Source organism: Fundulus heteroclitus, chromosome 22 (assembly GCF_011125445.2).
Source record: "Fundulus heteroclitus isolate FHET01 chromosome 22, MU-UCD_Fhet_4.1, whole genome shotgun sequence".
Lineage (NCBI taxonomy): Eukaryota > Metazoa > Chordata > Actinopteri > Cyprinodontiformes > Fundulidae > Fundulus > Fundulus heteroclitus.
In genome coordinates, this window is record NC_046382.1 from 15,488,416 (window position 1) to 15,507,519 (window position 19,104).

Consider the following 19,104-nt stretch of genomic DNA (forward strand, 5'->3'; position numbering starts at 1 on the left):
TGAAGTGTCTTTTGGCTTCTCTGTTTGTAGCGTCTGTGAGTCAGAAGAGGCAGAAGGATTCGCAGCCGGCTGGAGTCTCAAAGAAACACAAACCTTCGCGTAAAAGCCTCGGTGTGCCTCCCAAGAAGAACAGGAAAACAGGTGAGAGCTCAGCAACAAGCCATCAGGGGAAAGCCTGCGCTTAGATTTAGACACTTTCCAGGTCTGCAGACGGATGGGGACATAGAACAGAGTATGGAAACACAACTTCACCCCCTGTTAGAGGACGCTGATGCTGTTTTAGAAGACGGAGGCCATCTTGTCCTTTTGCTTCTCGTCCTCCCGTCAGGTCCCAAGTTTATCGTTTTAGGAAAAGCTTTTAGGTCACTGACAGTTATTCACGTGTTCATCACCCCATAGGGCAGGCCAACCGTTTCTCCTCCACCCATCTTTTTATTCCATCTATTCATCCATCCATCCATCCCTCTATATGCATCCATGCATCTATGCATACATGCATTCATCCATGCATCCATCCATGGATCCATCCATCCATCCATCTATGCATTAATCCATCCATCTATTCATTCATGCATCCATCCATCCATCTATGCATACATGCATTAATCCATCCATCCACCCATCCATCCATGCATACATGCATTAATCCATCCATCCATGGATCCATCTATGCATTCATGCATTAATCCATCCATCCATGCATCCATCCATGGATCCATCCATCCATCCATGCATTCATGCATTAATCCATCCATCCATGCATCCATCCATGGATCCATCCATCCATCCATGCATTCATGCATTAATCCATCCATCCATGCATCCATCCATGGATCCATCCATCCATCCATGCATTCATGCATTAATCCATCCATCCATCCATGCATTCATGCATTAATCCATCCATCCATCCATGCATTAATCCATCCATCCATCCATGCATTAATCCATCCATCCATCTATGCATTAATCCATCTATCTATTCATTCATCCATCCATTCATTCATGCATCCATCCATCCACTCATCCATCCATGCATACATGCATTTAATCCATCCATGGATCCATCCATGCATTCATGCATTAATCCATCCATCCATGCATTCATCCATGCATCCATCCATGGATCCATCCATCCATCCATGCATTCATCCATGCATACATGCATTAATCCATCCATCCATGCATTCATCCATGCATACATGCATTAATCCATCCATCCATCCATGCATTCATGCATTAATCCATCCATCCATCCATGCATTAATCCATCCATCCATCCATGCATTAATCCATCCATCCATCTATGCATTAATCCATCTATCTATTCATTCATCCATCCATTCATTCATGCATCCATCCATCCACTCATCCATCCATGCATACATGCATTTAATCCATCCATGGATCCATCCATGCATTCATGCATTAATCCATCCATCCATGCATTCATCCATGCATCCATCCATGGATCCATCCATCCATCCATGCATTCATCCATGCATACATGCATTAATCCATCCATCCATGCATTCATCCATGCATACATGCATTAATCCATCCATCCATCCATGCATTCATGCATTAATCCATCCATCCATCCATCCACTCATCCATACATGCATTCATGCATTAATCCATCCATGGATCCATCTATGCATACATGCATTAATCCATCCATCCACCCATCCATCCATGCATTCATGCATTAATCCATCCATCCATGCATTCATCCATGCATCCATCCATGGATCCATCCATCCATCCATGCATTCATGCATTAATCCATCCATCCATGCATTCATCCATGCATACATGCATTAATCTATCCATCCATGCATTCATCCATGCATACATGCATTAATCCATCCATCCATCCATCCATGCATTCATGCATTAATCCATCAATCCATCCATCCATCTATGCATACATGCATTAATCCATCCATCCATCCATCCATCTATGCATACATGCATTAATCCATCCATCCATCCATCCATCCATGCATTCATGCATTAATCCATCCATCATATCCCTTCCTGTTTGGGGTGTTTTGCAGGTATCATATATATGGCCTGCCCACCGTAGAAATATTGGGTGTAAACTTGTATGTTTGAACATTAAAAAATGAACCTTAAATTGTCTGAGAATTTAAAAAGAAAAAAAAGAGGTGCAAAACTACAACTCTTCTTTTAAATGATCTAAACGTGTTTTTCTTTCACACACCCCTCAGCTAACAGCAGTGACAGCGAGGACCAGTCTGTCGTCGAGGCCACGACCAAGTCGGCTGCCTGTAAGAACAGCGCATCAGACCTGAAGGCCGCCGCGTCGCCCAAGTATCACGGCCGATCTCCCCCCTCCAGCCATAAGTACCACAAGCAGGGGGACACAGACCACCACAGGGACAGCCATGGAAGATCGCCCCGCGTGTACAAATGGAGCTTCCAGATGTGTAAGTACCCCCCCCCCCCCGCCCCGCTTTCAGTATTGAAACAAATCTGAATAAAGTTTTTTCATGGATATAAATGAATAAAATTAAGTTGTTTTTTTATTCTGGCTTCCTACAATCACAAAATAAATATATTTTAGTGCAAAAAGCATTACTCCTAAGCCATCTAGTGAAAGCTCAGTGAGATTGGATGGAGAGCCTCAGTGAGCATCTACTTTCAAATTGGGCCACGGATTCTCATGGGATTTAGATCCAGACTTTGACTAGACCGTTCATTGTAGCTCTGCAGCTGCACTTTTCATATTTCTATCTGAAGATTTTTAAACTGTGTACCATTTTCTTTCCGTTCCCCCTACTAACCGCCACCGTGTCGTCCTTGTTGTCGTCCCTAGTTTTGCACGGCTCTGTACTTTGGGCTCCAGATCTCCAACCTGTCTGTGTTTGTTTCCTCTCAGCTGATCTGGAAAAGATGAGCAGCCTGGAGAGGATTTCATTTCTTCAGGAGAAACTGCAAGACATCCGGAACCACTACCTCTCCCTTAAGTCGGAGGTGGCCTCCATCGACAGGAGACGAAAGCGCATGAAGAAGAAGGAAAGGGAAAGTAAGTCAGTTCTCCGCATCACGTTGCTGGACCAAAATGTATAAAAAAAAAGCACTTAAAATAAGCCCTTTTTTTCCCTTTGTACCTGAAGGCACCGTGGCAGCTTCCTCCTCCTCCTCCTCCTCTTCCTCACCATCCTCGAGCTCGCTAACAGCAGCGGTCATGCTGACGCTGGCCGACCCTCCGGTGCCGTCTTCGTCCTCCTCGTCTCAGAACTCGGGGGTGTCCGTGGAGTGCAGGTGACAGGACGAAGCCGCAGCAGCTAGCAGCCACCGCACCAAGCACTTAACCAGCACCCCGAGGTCGCCGGCCCCTTTCCTTTTCAGCAGGACGGCGAGACGAACCTGAGCGGTCCGCCGTCCGTCGCTGCTGCTGGGGGCACAAAAAAAGCCAGACAAGAAACAAGCACTATTTTCTACTGACAACTGTTTCCTCGGCAAGCTATTCGCACTTAAGTGCACTTTTAGGAAGATTGTGTTTAGGGGAGGGGAGACGAAATTTGTCCAAAACAAAAAAAGAAAGAAAAAAAAAAAAAAAGATCATGTAGATTTTACGTTTGCGCTTTCTTTCATCGACTTATTTTTTTACAAGCAATAACGGTTCCCATTTGATCGAGTTGGTATGGGATCCTATCCCGTGGCGTGCCGCGAAGCGCTCCGACGTCGCTCCTCTCACCTACAGGCGTGTAGCCCTGTGGAAGGAAGTGGATTTGGTTTCAGCCCATCTCCTCTGATAAGCCCAGTGGACGCAGGTGGAATGATGCTGCAGTGCCTTTTGTTCGCCTGGAGAAAGGACGGTCCGTTTTCTGCAGGCTGTGAGCGAGCGGGCGGGCGGCGAGGGGCTTCGTCTGACGGATAACGATGAATGCTTTCCATGTATTTAAGAATCTACTACTGAATACTCATCCATCTTGGGTATTACTGTTGAGTGTGGCAGTATAAAATGTGCAGTGATGAAACTGGTGAATGATCACATCATAAGTTTTTTTTTTTTTTGTTGTTGTTGTTGTTTTTAAGCCTGTCTGCTTTAACTCGTCACGTTTTCCTCGGTCCATTAAACCTCCGGCCTGCCCTCCTTCACTGAAGACACGATGTCTGTAACTGGATCAAACTAACTGCAGCTGCATCCCAATACATTAGAAAATAAGCAAAAGCTTAATTTATGTCAGTAATTCATAAAAAGCTAAACTCCTATTCATATTCACTGCAGTCAGAGTAACTAGCTACAACCGCTAATGGCTACTGATTCAGGCGATCTTTCTTAGAAATTTGACTATTAGGACCAATGAAAAGGATTTTAAGGACAAATGTTATCTACCCGATCATGGTGAAGATTGATGGCAGTGGTCCAGCAGAAAGTCAAGTCAATATAAAGAAGTTGGCTGTGTTGTGTCCAAAACAAAATGGAAAGTTTAGTGGAAGGAAAAATTTTTTTGAAAACTGTCTACAAACAGCAGAGATAGTGGCAGCCTTAGAAGGCTTGGTGTTTCTCGTCTCCCTCTTGATAATACTCATTGGATTCTCTGAGGTTTAGGGCAGGCTAGTCTGCTGGCTAGACGAGCGCAGTAATACCGTGGTCATTAAAACCAGGTGCCGGTACCTTTTTTGAAGCACGGTCACGTTAAAGGTCTTGTATGACAAATCATCGCCGGCTGTGGAGTCGCCATTCTGGTCTTACAGCAACTATGAGTCTGTGCCTTTTCTCTCACTCACATACATAAAAAACTGCTGTTTAAATGTTTATAACCTAATGTCTGTGCACCGTGAGCAGTGCAACCACAGCCAATTTCCTTGTGCACGCAGTCATGGCCAATAAAGCTGATTCTGATTATTTTTCCTTCCACTCAACTTTCCAGTAAAATGCATTTAATACAGCACTCGTCCACACTTAGTGAATCTCCCCCAAAACACTTGATTGGGCTTTACTTGACAATGTTGCCAAGGCTGTGTTTATCCCTGTTGCTTGTGCACCTCTTTCTATCACAGTTTTTCCTTCCACACAACTTTCCCTCAATACGTTTTTCCCTCAGTGACGGACTCAACACACCACGGCCGTGTTCGTCTGATGAAAATGTTCTAATTTATTGTTCTGCTCGTCAAAATGAGCGAAGATAAACGTTGGCGATGCGTCACTGTGTGTGTTCCCCCCAAAAAAAGTAAAAAACAAATCAACTGGACTTGTTTTCCGTAGTTGAAGACGTTTCGCTTCCTCTCCAGGAAGCTTTCTCAATTTAAAAAGTCTGGAGTAATGTGGAATAACGAGCTTTATACTACTGCCAAACAAAGGTCTTGTAATGGCATTAGATCACATGCAAATACAACCGAAACAGGTCTACGCCCTTAGTAATGGGCGGTCGTTAAAGACGTTGAAATGTCTTCAACTACAAAAAACAAGTCCAGTTTCTTTGTTTTTTACTTTTTTTTTTGGAAATGACCATGACCTGGATGACTGAGAATCTTCACCAGTCACTGTGTGTGATGAAACTAAACGATGGGTTTCACCTTTTGACCTGAAATGCAGTCATAGATGAACTTTTCAGTGATATTCCAATTTATTGAGATGCACCATGTATTTAGGTACCGCCTGAAGCATTAAAGAGGCAAGAATCCTACGTTTGCAGTATTTCCAAAAAAAAAGAAAGTTTTACATCTATTGTTTGTATTTTTGCCACGTTGAGTTTTCTGACTGTCCTCCTGAACAGTAACGACGTGCAGGCCTGTTCTCGTTCTCATCCCTACCAGAACCCTTCCCTGTACTCCGAGCAGAGTAAAGGTAGAGCTATTGTAAATGTGCATTTATATCACAAAGTGACGTTCGTGTGAACACTTCTAACGACATCCCTCTGGTGTTTTTCCCTTTTGTATAGAGCCCCCCCTGCTGTATAATAACCTGAAGTTACATTTTTGTCCAGCACTTGTATGTAACTGTATGCTTTTGTTATACATTTGTATATTGAGAAGTGTTTTGAGTCAAGCTATTTAATATCTTGCACTGTTAATAACATGTACTTTTCTGTACAGACAGTTTTACGGTTTTAAGTGTAGTTTAAGTGTAAATACTGAGGGTTAGAGCATGTTTATTCTTCATGACTTAATTTTTTTTCCTGGTTTTCCCTTCTTTTATGTTCCATTCAGTCCAATTCCTGATAGTTTGTTGTTGTTCTTTTTTCTATTTTTTTTTTTCATTTCATTTTCTCTGTAGTTTGTACTTACTTTAGTTTTTCTGTTTGATTTTGCTTGTCAGAGAAGAATTATGGTTTTGGATGCGGCTGAACCGTTTTCCAGCAAATACACGGCCTGCAGCATCGTAGAGCAAGACAAACTAAAGCAGCTTGTCAGAATAAATTTAAAAAAAGAAAAGCCTCATGGTATTTATTAGGCTCATCTGATGATGGTCATTGTGTAATTTATTGTAAAAATGTAAGCAAAGCAGATGCCTCTGTTTGAAATAAATGCCATAGTTTGTGAAGTGCCCGTCTTAAGCATCAGTTTGTTTGCACAAAATGTTAAAAACCAAAAACCGTGCAGCCTCGCCCGTCTGCTTCACATCTATGGAGGATTCTGTGTTGCTTCATCACGTAAAATCCAGATAAACGCGTTAAAGTTTGCGGTGGCAATGTGGCATAAGGTGACCCTGTGTTTGCATTTTGCATTTCAAGTCAATAAGTGTCCAAAATAAGGGAGTTTTTCTCTCCACTGTCGCTTCGTGCATGCTCTGTGTGAGGGATTGCTGCAAAGCCATCAACAATGCAGACGACTGTCCACTGTGGCTCTACGCTCCTTCAGGAGGAGTGAATGCTGCTTGTCAAGACTTGATGCAACCTGCTGGGTTTCCTTAGAGAGGAAACTTTTTGACCAATCTGTCTGGAGGATTTGATTGAATTTGACTTTGTAAAGTGCCTTGAGATGACGTGGGTTGTGAAATTTGGCGTTATATAAATAAAGTTTAATTGAAATATAAAATATTAACCAGTAGATGAAGACAATTCTCTCAATTTTGATCACCTGTAACAGTAATCACATAGTTTTAAATTGATTTCTCACTAAATCATGTTGACTTATCTAGCGAATGCACAAAGGTGGGAATCTGCTTTCTGTGGGTGTGCATCAGTTATAAATACTTGCGTTATTTCTTTATAACTACTGTATAATTATATTAGCCAAAATGATCTCAGTGGCTGTTTTTTAGTTGCTAATCCATCCTTCAAATAAAAGGCTTTAGTCACAGCACCTTCCTTCCAGCGTCGGCATCATTGTGTATTCAAGAGAAGTGCCCACTAAAAAAAAAAAAAAGCTAAGGATTATTATGCAACAAAACACACTGAGTCTGAGTAGGCTTGTTTCATGTTGATTAGATTTTATAGCAGATCTAATTTCCTGGTGGAACAGGCTACTTTTGCCTTTTAGATGAGCGTAATGAGCTTAAAGAAATGGGTTTTTGAGTGCTAAGTGGATCGTATTAGATATGCCTTCCTGTCAAGAAATACTCCACTTAATTAATCAGCAGGTTTGTGAAGTAATGACTTACATAATTGGATTAAAAAAATGTAAATTTTAAATATAGGCTGTCAGTTTACTAAATCCAACAGAGGCTTAATGCTAACCTGAACAGATTTGGGGTTAATAAGCAGAATTACAAGATGTGAAAAACTTTTGAAATACAGACCTAACAGGATGGATTTCACATAATAGTTAATATGTAATAGTTTTCACATACAAGCGTGGATAAATCCTGTCTTGAATTGCATTTTTAGATATCAATAATGGCATTAATCTCATCTAGTTATTTACCTAAAATGAACACTAAGCTTGCTAAAAATGTCCAACACTGGCACATGATAACCCCAAACTTCACTGTGATTTAATTGGGATTTTATGTGATACACCAAAGCAAAGCGGTGTTTAATTGTGAAGTGGAAGGAAAGTATTACACCTTCTTGTATTTGTTTATACATAAAAATCTGAAACATATGTTGTGTATTTGTATTTTAACTGTTTCAGTCAATACCTCCAAATCTGCACATCATTTGGAGTGTCTCTTTTAGTTTTGCACATCTACACACTGAAGATTTCTCATATGTTTGTTGCAAAATAAGTTTAAACTCCATCAAAATTGGATAAGGAGCACCTGTGAACCTGAATTTTAAAGTCTTGTTATTGATTTTCCCTTGGATTCAGGTTTGGACTTTAACTAGGCCATTGTAACACAGCAAGATGCTTTGATTATAGCTTTGGCCGAATGCTCAGGGTCGCCGTCCTGCTAAAGGTCGAATCTCCAAGTTGGTCTCACTTCTTCTCTCGCCTCTTAACAGAAGTTATTTTCGAAGATTTCCCTGTTTTTGCTCCAAATATTCAAACTGATGTTTAGTGATAGAATTATGCCACGCAATATTTTCCATAACGACCAAAACAGTTCAATTTTAATCTTGTGTGACCACAGCAATGTTTCCATGTTTGCTGTGGAATAAAGTGTTTCCAAGCCAGGTATGATTAGACTATTTTGTTTGTTTCTAAATGTAAATGTATGATTTATTTATTGAAAAACAAAAACACTAAGATCTGTAATGAGAAAATTTGCAATTGCACTCACCCTGGGATTCTTCTCCTTTAGTCATTGCTTAACATTGGCTGCAGCCTTTATGTTGTAACACTAAGATTGGTGTGCAGGTTGTAAAAAAATAAATGAAGAATTCATATGAGATATTTTAAATGCAGAAAATATGCTACTACCATCAAAATCCCCAAAATAGAGTCCCCTTGTCTAAAAGTAGATTTACCCAAGCATATTAAGTTCTTTATTTTATGATCTAATTTTTGAAATACATTTTGTATTAGTGTTTTTTTTTTTGTTATTATTGTGTGTGTGTGTGTGTGTGTGTGTGTGTGTGTGTGTGTGTGTGTGTGTGTGTGTGTGTGTGTGTGTTTTACAGGTGTATATGTGAAAATGTCACTTTGTTTTATGTAAGAAACAAATGTGTGTTTTTACATTTTAACTTTTATTAATGTATTTGTATTTTGACGCAAAGCAAATTGTGTGGCTTTGCACATCCTATTTACTAAAAATAAATAAACTGATTTACAATATAACAGGGATTATAACAATTATAAAATATATATATACGAACCATCCCTGGAGTGCCAGGGGGTAAAAAGAACTCTTACAAAGATTTGATAACACATTGTTGAACGATAAATAAGAAGCACGTGGAAATGCTTGGATATTCTGGGAAGATTTGATAGTTTGGGTTTATTCATAAAACTTACTTGGGTTTATTCATAAGATAAAATTTAGTCAACTGAATGAGTGCTTCACGATCTTATAAAAACAACTATTAAGTAGTAAAACAGTAATATGTTTAGGTTTCCAACGAATTTTCATCTACAGTCTGGAAAAAGTCTGAATTTTAAGTGGTTTTGAGGGTCGGGGTATGTACAGAGAAAACACAACTTTTAAATTAGTATTTATTAATTGTTGTATATGTTCAACCAAATCCACCTATTTTCTGTTTAAAACAATTATAACAACACGTTCATAATCCGGAAAAATACATATTTTAACACCAAATAGCACAACTCTTCAGAACGATGCGGAAAAGCTAATACGTCTATGGAGCTAACACGCCGCCATATTGGAAGGAAACGAGCGGAAATGACGTTTCCTGTCGAAGTGACGTGTTACGTCACGTGCCTTGTGTTTCCTTTCCGCCGCAGTGTGCTAGCAGCTAGCCGCGCTAGTCCCTATGAGTAGTTTATTAAACATGATGAGCGGCAGGACGAGCGTCATGGTTGCCGGGATGTGTGGGGCCCTGTTCGTCGCTTATTGTATTTATTTCGACCGGAAGAGACGGAGTGACCCCCTGTTTAAAGAAAAGCTCCGGGAACGTAAGTTTTACCGAGCCTTAAGTTGTGTTAGCATCGTTAGCGTCGTACGGCTAGCCGCAGCTCGCAAGGACACTGCACTAGAAACTTGACATAAATGCCACCTCCATGGCGAGTATTTACCGTACTCGAGATAATTACGAGACGAGGACGTGTTGGCGCCGATTTTGTTTCACCGGCGGGGTGGTTTGGTTATAAAAAAACTGCTCTAAATTTAGTCTATAATCTCGTAACCACGTGTTTTTGACCTGGCTCGACCTAAAGACGGGGGTTCTCTCTCCCTCACAGGCAGGAGGAAACTAAAGACGTCGAGCGAGAAGTCCGGCATGGCAAAGGTGAGGCATTTGTGAAGCTTGTGTCGGTTGTGTTTCTCGTTTCTTGGCCGTAAATCGAGTGATGTGTCGCCCGCTTGCACCGCAGCTGCCGGACCTGAAGGACGCCGAAGCCGTTCAGAAGTTCTTCCTGGAAGAAATCCAGCTGGGAGAAGAGCTGCTGTCCCAAGGTAAGCCATTGATCTAATACCCACGTGGGAGCGGGGCACCATGCATTTATACTTCCGTATACACACCTATTCAAACCACATTTAGCCACAAAGCACGTTTTTTTAAAATTGCACATGAAATGGCAAAAAATAAATAAAATTTGATCATGACACTGCAGTATAGATTGAGATCCATGTAGTGAATGAGTCTGAAGAAGTGTGTCGAACATGAATGGGCTGTTGGGTTTTTCATTGAGGGGGATTATGGGAGACGTGCATATTTCCACCTTCCATACATCCACCGTCTCCGTTCCTTCTTCATGTCCTCCTTTAACGCTCAGAAAAGCTTTTTCCAGGACACAGATGCTCGCGTCATCACTAGGAAGCTGTCCTTATACTGCTTCACCAGTTACCTGACAAATATTGCATTGATTCTCCTCCTCGCCTCGGATAACCTGGCCCCTCCTTACCTCACCGATCTTGTTGTTACGCTCCCTCACAAGCTCCTCTACGCTCGTCTTTCCTTGTTGCACCTCCAGCTTGTCAACCAAAGGGTCCAAAGCCTTCTGCCCCCTCGTCTCTGGAGCTCTCGTTCTGTCATTTAAATCTTATTTCTAAACTACTTCCTGTAAATGTTCATATTCTGTCTAATCTGGTTATTTAAGCAACCAGCAGTTGTTTGGGGATTTTTATTAATTGCTCTAAATTGTTTTATTGTTCTTATATTTTCTTCCTGCTCATTGACCTTGAGTGACTTGAAAGGCACCTTCAAATAAAATGTATTATTTGTTACCAGCTTAAACCTTGAGAAAGAGGAGCAGGCAGTCATACAACCAGGCGATCTTGGTGGCAGGAGCTTAGTCCGACGTCTTGGTGTTTGACCATCATGAGCTTTGATATAATTTTTAACGCCACACTGCTTTGTCAGAAATCACAGCCAAACTGTGATTAGTTGAAAAGCTTCAGGAGAACCAGATAGGATAGGCTTTATTGATCTCACATTGGAGAAATTCACTTGTTACATCGGAAAGAATGAGAAAAAAAATACAAAAAAGGAAATAAAGCAGAGATTTAGGATGTCTTATGTACATTCTGTACATTCACGGTGACTATAATATACATATGTATTGACAGACATTAAAGTGGTAATAACAGCAGAATCTACATTAATAATTCAGCAAGTGCCACTGGGTCCAAAGATTATTTCTAAAGCTGCACAATATGTGTGTAAAATCACAATTGACCGCTTGGATTCAAGCAGCATGTGATAGAAAATCTTACAAGAGCCGTGATCCTCAAACCTGGTGCAGGTGTTTTGTGTGTATTGTTGGACCATCATGATGACGGGTATATATGAACAGGGCCAATGTGGCTAAGTTTATGTGTTGCAAGGTTCAATAATAGATAAGATAAGATATTTTTCCGTTTTGAAAAGCAAACCATAATTGAAAACACTAAGTGGACAATATCATCATATGTACAGATCAGTGCTGATTAAGGAGATTCTCACCAGATGCAGCTGATGCTCTGCAGGCAGTACAGATGTGGTTGCTGAGACTAAATGAGGACAGATGAGGAAAGAAGGTCCCATGAAATTACTATAAATTAAGATTTTTTTAAGACTTTGGCATGTTTGGACGAGCTCTTCCTCTATAGATCCGTAAATGCTCCTAATCCAAGTCAGATAGCATTCGGTGACACTAAATTAGCAGAAGGCAGATTTCTGAAGCGGAGGAAGGTCAAAGACTTTAATGCAGGTCAACAAAAAGCTTTTTGGTTAAACGACGGCTCTAGTGGGGAAACATGCCTTTTGTAGCCGGATCCAGTCAGGCGGGTGATAAACGGCATCTTAGAAATCTGCAGCCGTTCTCTGGAAGGTAATTCAGGTTGTCAGAGGATTTTTTTTTTTAAGGCTTTGTCTTTAAAGTCTAAATCTTCCATTTCTTACTGTATTTTGTTGCAATGACATGAGAACCGGTTTTTATAAGTGCCTTCCTCTTTAATTTGACCCAGGTGAGTTTGAGAAAGGCGTCGACCACCTGACCAACGCGATCGCCGTGTGCGGTCAGCCCCAGCAGCTGCTGCAGGTCCTCCAGCAGACGCTGCCGCCCCCCGTCTTCCAGATGCTGCTCACCAAACTGCCCACCATCAGCCAGGTGAGCGTCCTCTTCCTGCGTTTTCTGCCCGTTTCATGACTGCAGCCGCTGCAGCGGAGCGCCCTTAGAAACCCCCCAGCTGCTTCGGTAGCTTCTGGGACAAGAAAGGGTGCGAGATTAACCTTAGAACCATCCAAAGCTGAGAGCAGAGTCACTGTAGCTCTCAGCTATTTCACCTCTAAGACAGCGTTAACATGGTTAATACCAGCTGGTTAATCAGGTTTACCCACATGCTTAATGTGATAATTATTGATTTTTCCTCTTTTTGTTTGTTTGTAGCGAATCATCAGCTCCCAGGCTTTATCAGAGGACGACGTCGAATGAACGGATGACGTCGAGTGGGAGACAGGAAACTGCTTTTACTTCTCCTTAAAAGGGTTTAACAGTGATGAGCATTGTTGAATATTAGGGACTGTTGTGATTTATCAGCCCAAATATGGCAAAGTTTGTTATATTCTGGAGTTAAAAGGAACTCTAAAGTTCGTCTCACCTCATTCTCATCAGATTTTGTGTTTTCTTGTCATTTTGTTTGTTTTCCTCAATGTGTTGTTTTTTTTTTTTCTTGGAACATCATGGCAATAGTAATATATGAAATTAACAATAGACTGTATGTTGCTGTGAGTATGACATTAAATTTGTCTACGGAAAAGAAAAAAAAACGTGTTAAGTTCTGTGGAAAATGAATTTGCATTGTTGGTTTAATGTTATTTTTTTATATTCTAGTCTGTCACCTATTTGTGTAAAACTCCATAATAAAACATTAAAACATGCTGAGTTTCTCACTTTAGTGGCTCTTAGAATTACGAGGCCACAACAGATTATTTTAAACTGTTTTTTTTTTCTCCACCTATAATGAGTCACAGTGGAGGGGAACACATTTTTATATCAAACAGCTGCAGTAACCTTTTGTCTCAGGTTTGCGCAGCCTCAACTAGTCCTGGGTTGAAACACATTTTGATTCGGCCTTCTTGAGTTCACATGGTCAGTTGCAGCAAATCTGATTAAGGTTTTCTGGATATTTGTTATAGTTTGCAGAGGTGACTAGAGAAGGGTGCAAAAAAATGTACAATATCGTAAACCGTGGTGCAGTGAAGGCAATCCTGACAAAGCTTTTCCAAAACTGATTAAAAAGACAAGACAAACCCTGCAGGTTAATATAAGAAAAGGAAAATACTATGGACAATTTTAATCCATTGTTTTTATACTGCAGAACTAAAACTATGTAAGAATTTCTTGAAATGTGTATTTGTCCTTGATTTGAGCAGGTAAATAAGATTATCTGCCAATTTAAGATTTTTCCACTTAAAATAGGAACAACTCATCTCCATCTTATTTCAAGTGCAATGTATCTAATTATCTTATTTACCTGCTCAAATCAAGGACAGGTACACTTTTCAAGAAAGCGTTGCTTATTTTTACTTCTGATTTTGCAGTGTACATTAATTTATTATCAAAATAAATCCACATGTATTGCCTCTTATCGTCTGTTGATTTTAGCATTCTACCCGTCAGTATTTTTTAACATTTTCACATTCATTCAAAGTTAAAATCGTGGCTATTTTACTTCCTGATTTTAGCTCCAGGTTAAACTGGACCTATGGTTCTGAAACTAAAAGTTATTTTTTAGCAGTCTTTAAAAGTTGAAGGTACTAAAGTTCACAAATCTGTTCCTGGATCTTAAAACGGTTCCAGATGTCTGGAAATAGACCTGTACAACTAGAACCTAGTTTCTAACCTATAGAGTCTGCAGATAATAAGGCGCAGCTGCTATTCAAGCAGGTGCAAAGGCAATATTTTCTACTCAAATGTCCAGAATGTTATAAAAACGCAGGAAAAAAACGGAACAAACTGCAGGAATTTTGTAATCGTATGGCAATAGTCTCCTCTTTCCTCCACATGTCTGGAATTAAAAAGTGAAAAAGAAGTGGTAGCATCGCCAAAACAAACATTCTGGCCTGCAGTGGAAGAAGATGGCGTAGATCGATTTCAAAAGAACCCGACTCTCACAGTCAAGCACGGTAGCGGTAGGATCATGCTGCTGGATTACCTTCACTCAGTTTTGACCCAATCCGCTCTTGTGTTCGCTGAAATACATGAAATAATTACTCCTCAAGAAGAGAGAAAACTGGGCCCGGGTCCAGAACTAGATCTGACAGAAACTCTGAGCCTGGTGTGATAAGTTTGGGGATCTTTAAACGCAGGTAGATGCTGATAGACTTTAACCAGGTTTATTTTGGATCATCTGGTCGTTTTGCAGTACAACTGGGAAGTATAATACTATATATGTCAAATTAAAGGTGGGAAAAAGTTTTGCAAAGGGGGTTCATGGAGGTCACATCCCCATCAGATCCCCTCGTGTACCAGCAGATGGCAGCAGCCATGCACAGCAAAGTCCACCAGCTGCTGCAGGGAAATCAGGGGAACTCAGAGAGGAGTGATGTGCAAGAATCCAGGGTTTTTGATCCTCGGAATAATAAAATGCCTAAGGTGGCAATAAAATATGAGCACAAGGGGGGAACATAAATCAAACCCAGGCTTGCTTTTTTTTTTTTTTTTTTTTTTTTGGTCAACATTAATAACATTCAGACACCAGCAGAGTAATGTACAGCTGCTGCGTCCGGCCAGCATGCGAAAAAACCTCAGCTCCTGTGAGTCCCCTGACCCACAGCGTGTCTTCAGGATGAATGGCTTTATTGTGTGTGCATGAGTGCAAAAGTGGAGCAACCAGTTTAAGGGGAAGGGAGTGGGCCCGGTCTGGTTTGGGAGACAAACAGAGGCGTAATTATTTTTATCCCAGTCTGCAGCTGTTATTCCGAGAGAGCTGGCCAGAGGAAACTGGGCCACGAGGTTTGCCAGGAAAAGAGAGCAAAGACAGGGGGAAGGGGGGGGGTTAGAGGAAAATAGTTTTTCTACATAAGGAATGAAAAGTGGAACGCCGGCTCAGAAATGTCAAGCGGAGACTAAATGGTGGTCGCTGTTCCATTTTCCATGAACTCATGAGCGGCTGCTGTTGCTGTTAGAGTCATTTGGTGGAGCTGGAGAAGCCCGTCGGGAGGGCCTGCGAGCCTTTTTGGCTTCGTGCGTCTGTGCAGGAAGAAAGGGCCTCGTTGTTAGGCTCTCCTTTCTGGAGAAAGACGCAGGAGGTCAATCTGAAACTGTGCTCTGCTTCTGGCTGTGCTACGGGCCTCCCCCCCCCATAAATAAACACTCAGTCCCCTGGCTCTGCGGTTTGTCCCCCCTGCAGACTGACTGAAGGGTCACTGAAGGATACCAGACCTCTGCTGGCAGCTCGGGTCGTTTTCAATAAGAGAAAAAGCAATAATAAAAATATTAAAACAAAAAAAAAAAAACAGACGTTGCAGTTCAGGATGACACAGCAAAATCTTGTTTTCGTGTTGCACAGCAGGACCCTCCATGCAAAAGTGAATGTTAAAATAAAACATTCGTTGTCACTTCCTCTGCGCGTCGTAAGTTTAATTTTACTTACTTGCATGCCTGACTATGAGTCAGCGCTTTGTAGTTGGTGAAGCAGGCGGTAAAACCCAGCCAGGCGCCTCCTGCCCTCCAGTAGGGGGCACTGTTGCTCCAGGCTGGACTCCTGCTGCTCTGAGCTGAGAGACCTGGGAGCACAGCAGCTCCCCCTTGACAGCAATAACAATGCAGCAGAGAGACGGTGTGTTTTCAACAGTTGATACACCTTTTTTATTTTCCCCCCAACTTTCACACGGTGACGGATTCCAACCTGTTAGTTTATTAAAGCAGCCGGAAATAGTCCGCTTATTAAAATGCATCACACCCCAAATGGGTGGAGGGCTTAGAAAAGCAGCCAGAGGCAATTCAGACTAATCCGTTCGAATGGATTCTGACTGCAAGGGGCTGCAGTGGAAAACGTCGTAATTGCTGTAATAATTTGAGATCTTGTCAACAAATTATCCACAACAGCTCATGACCTTTTGCATGGTGCTTATTCCATAGTGTGTGAGTTTAAATGTCAAATGCTGGATGGCTGCCTGTGTGCAGCGAGAGCCGTCCGGACGGAGCGGTGGAGATGTCTGGTTATGTAGGAGCAGCTGTGTTTGGGAGTTCAAGGCAGCCAGAAATAACTCGGTTGTGTGCAGTTTCTATGGCAGCTTCACGTAGGCTCTGCTGCTGCACTGCTCTACATTTCACATCCTCAGAGTGTTGCCTCAAAGAAGTTTTATTCTCAGAGTATCGAAGGCCGATGTGCCAAAAAAATACCGTATCGGCACTGTTATTTACAGGAAAATTACGATTTTATTACAGTTTCTGGCTGTAAAAACAGCGAAAAAACATAACACAGCATTTTGGCAAGATGACATTTGATATCCTTTATCACTTAACAATCAGGATACTCTATATAGCTCTAAGTCTATACTTTGATTTAAAAGATAAACAGCAAAAATCAGGTAATGTGAACTCAACGATTTGTTTAAAAGGAAAGGAGGTCAATGTAATAAATACACAAAATCTGCCTTCGTTTAAGAGATATTGAAAAAAAAAATTTTTCCCCCAGATTCATCGTATACATTTTTAATTTTCTAACTTCAAGTAAACACATTCTTTATCACTCTTTATCACGTCATAGTAAGGTGCATCAGAGCTAGGACAAACTCGCGTAATATCGCCGCTTTATCGAGGTATTTACACAAAAGTTTAATCCAGTCATAAAAGCAACAATCGTTCCTACTTCTGCTTAATTTAATCTGATCTAACAGCCTTATTACAGTAACAATAATAAAAGCCTCAACGTTTTGCTGCTCCTACCAATGTTTTAACAGCGAGCAGCTAGCTAACGTTAGCTGGCTCCTCCTCTGTCCTCTATCAACGACTCGTTGATAATTTGGCTCATAAAACGTATGTTTGCGATTCTGCTGAAAAAACTCACAGTAGCAGCAGTTCTTCTTCTCCTTCAGAAACTGAATACTATTTCCCTGAATGTGTAGCTTATTATTAGTTTACTGTTATTGCAGAATGCTGTGTTCGGTCCGAGAGGTGAAACAGCGCAAATGGTAAACAATCACTTAAAAGCTAAAGAATACAATGTCACAAACGGGTAAATTCTGCAATAGTCAACGTTTTACTCTGGATTCGTTTTTATCACTTAAATGTCTCCAAATTTAGCAGTACTATGAGTGGGTTGCCGGATTGAATCCTTGCTTTGTCCGTCTCAGACATTGTGCCCTTGAATTAGACACTTCACCCGCTTTACCTGCTAGTCTGCCCCACGGCATCTGTGGCTACGATGTAGCTCATCAGCATGTGAATAAATGGGTGATTATAGTTTGAAGTGCTTTGGGGTCCTTTGGATTTGATAAAAGCTCTTTACTATTTATGTATCAAAATAAAAAATAACAATCCAGATAGCGTGATCACAGAGTCGCAGCAAAAAAAGTCAAACACAGAGAAATTCCTGATTTCTATTGTCATAGCAAAAATACTGCATTCAGTATTCAGGTCACAGAGCTGCAGCAGTCAATACTGTCTTTCTTCCAAAGTGAACAAAAAAAAGTAAAAAAAACAACAAAAAAACAACAAATTCTCTTAAATTCGGCATTAAACAGTTAGAGTATGTTTTCTCTTTAAAATTCTGCAATTCAGAAAAAAATAATTTCACAGCCTGGAGATAACAGGGACCCTACCTACAGTCCATCTCAGGGGCCTTCAGCTCCTTCCAGCCCATGACCCCCTTGATTCTTGGAATTAAGGGGGAGAGACTGACCCTCTACCATGTCAGGCCGTTCTAACCATTTGGTCTATTATTGTGATATCGATGCATTCGCTGGTTACTGTTATCAAGGTATACCAAGGCTTTCAGGAATCATGCATTCAAATTTCAGGCTGAACTTTGTTCTAAAGACCTGCAGGATTAATGAGGAGCGTAACCAGAGCTTTCCCTGGCTGTATAGAGTAAAGGTTGCTTTATTCTTGACATACGTAAGCTCTGCGCGGATACTTGCAGCATTTACACAGCGCGTTTACAATATTTTTTAAGCAATTACATGCGCTGTTCTCCTAGCTAGACTCTAGAGGGCAGCATTACTCTCCTACGCCAAGCGTACTACACCCGCTACACGTGGAAGTAGAAAACAGTTGTTTCCAACATTTAAGACTCTTACTTTCTTCTAAGAGTGACGGCAAGTTCTGTCCAGAAATTGTTAACAATATCTTGATCGCAGTGATATATTTGGGCCAAATCTTAAAGATGTCTATTTTTACGAACTTCCACCAGAGGGAGCACTTGCTTGTACGCCATGTTTTACCTTATGGTACTGTCCGCGTAGTTAAGAATTTTCTTAAGGGGCGCGGAGTGGAAACGATTGGCCATGGGAGCCAAAATGATGTAATTAAAATTTTTCTTGGGGGGGGGTTCCCCTAAATGTTGCTGATCACTGGCTGAAAGAAAACTGTCCACAGATACAAGTAAGTGTGATTTGACTGTTTGGAAACATTTTGGGTTCCTTGGAACATTGGAATTAGTGGTGTGTAAACTAAAGGAGCGCCCCCTATCACTCTGCT

The 19,104-nt window shown here is 41.1% G+C and overlaps 2 protein-coding genes and 1 non-coding gene across 6 annotated transcripts in view; all 3 read left to right on the forward strand.

The window, feature by feature from the left end:
* arid4b (AT-rich interaction domain 4B) overlaps positions 1–6,520 on the forward strand; it is a 63,450-nt gene extending 56,930 nt beyond the window's left edge. For 3 of the 4 annotated variants that reach the window (XM_012853558.3, XM_012853559.3, XM_021311134.2), the window contains 4 exons: positions 31–141; positions 2,235–2,453; positions 2,906–3,052; positions 3,144–6,520. In XM_012853558.3, the coding sequence (XP_012709012.2) occupies positions 31–141; positions 2,235–2,453; positions 2,906–3,052; positions 3,144–3,295 (629 nt within the window). In that variant the 3' untranslated portion in view covers positions 3,296–6,520. Of the gene's footprint in view, positions 1–30; positions 165–194; positions 434–2,234; positions 2,454–2,905; positions 3,053–3,143 lie in introns of those variants that run through there. The other variant, XM_036126023.1, reaches the window with a different exon arrangement.
* Positions 6,521–9,729: 3,209 nt separating this feature from the next.
* On the forward strand, positions 9,730–13,337 carry tomm20a (translocase of outer mitochondrial membrane 20). Its single transcript, XM_012853560.3, has 5 exons — positions 9,730–9,933; positions 10,219–10,265; positions 10,351–10,432; positions 12,425–12,567; positions 12,847–13,337. The coding sequence occupies exons 1-5, from the start codon at positions 9,792–9,794 to the stop codon at positions 12,889–12,891; spliced, it is 459 nt and encodes a 152-aa protein (XP_012709014.1). The 5' UTR covers positions 9,730–9,791; the 3' UTR covers positions 12,892–13,337.
* LOC118557254 lies at positions 12,624–12,757 on the forward strand. The gene has a single exon (XR_004927751.1). It is a non-coding gene; the product is annotated as a small nucleolar RNA SNORA14 (small nucleolar RNA).
* Positions 13,338–19,104: the final 5,767 nt, after the last annotated feature.

Excerpts from the sequence above, each read along its gene's own strand:
- tomm20a (XM_012853560.3), top strand. The coding sequence starts at position 9,792 with ATGAGTAGTTTATTAAACATGATGAGCGGCAGGACGAGCGTCATGGTT. Across the intron at positions 9,934-10,218 it reads TAAAGAAAAGCTCCGGGAAC|GCAGGAGGAAACTAAAGACG; the intron begins GTAAGTTTTACC and ends TCTCCCTCACAG. Across the intron at positions 12,568-12,846 it reads AACTGCCCACCATCAGCCAG|CGAATCATCAGCTCCCAGGC; the intron begins GTGAGCGTCCTC and ends GTTTGTTTGTAG.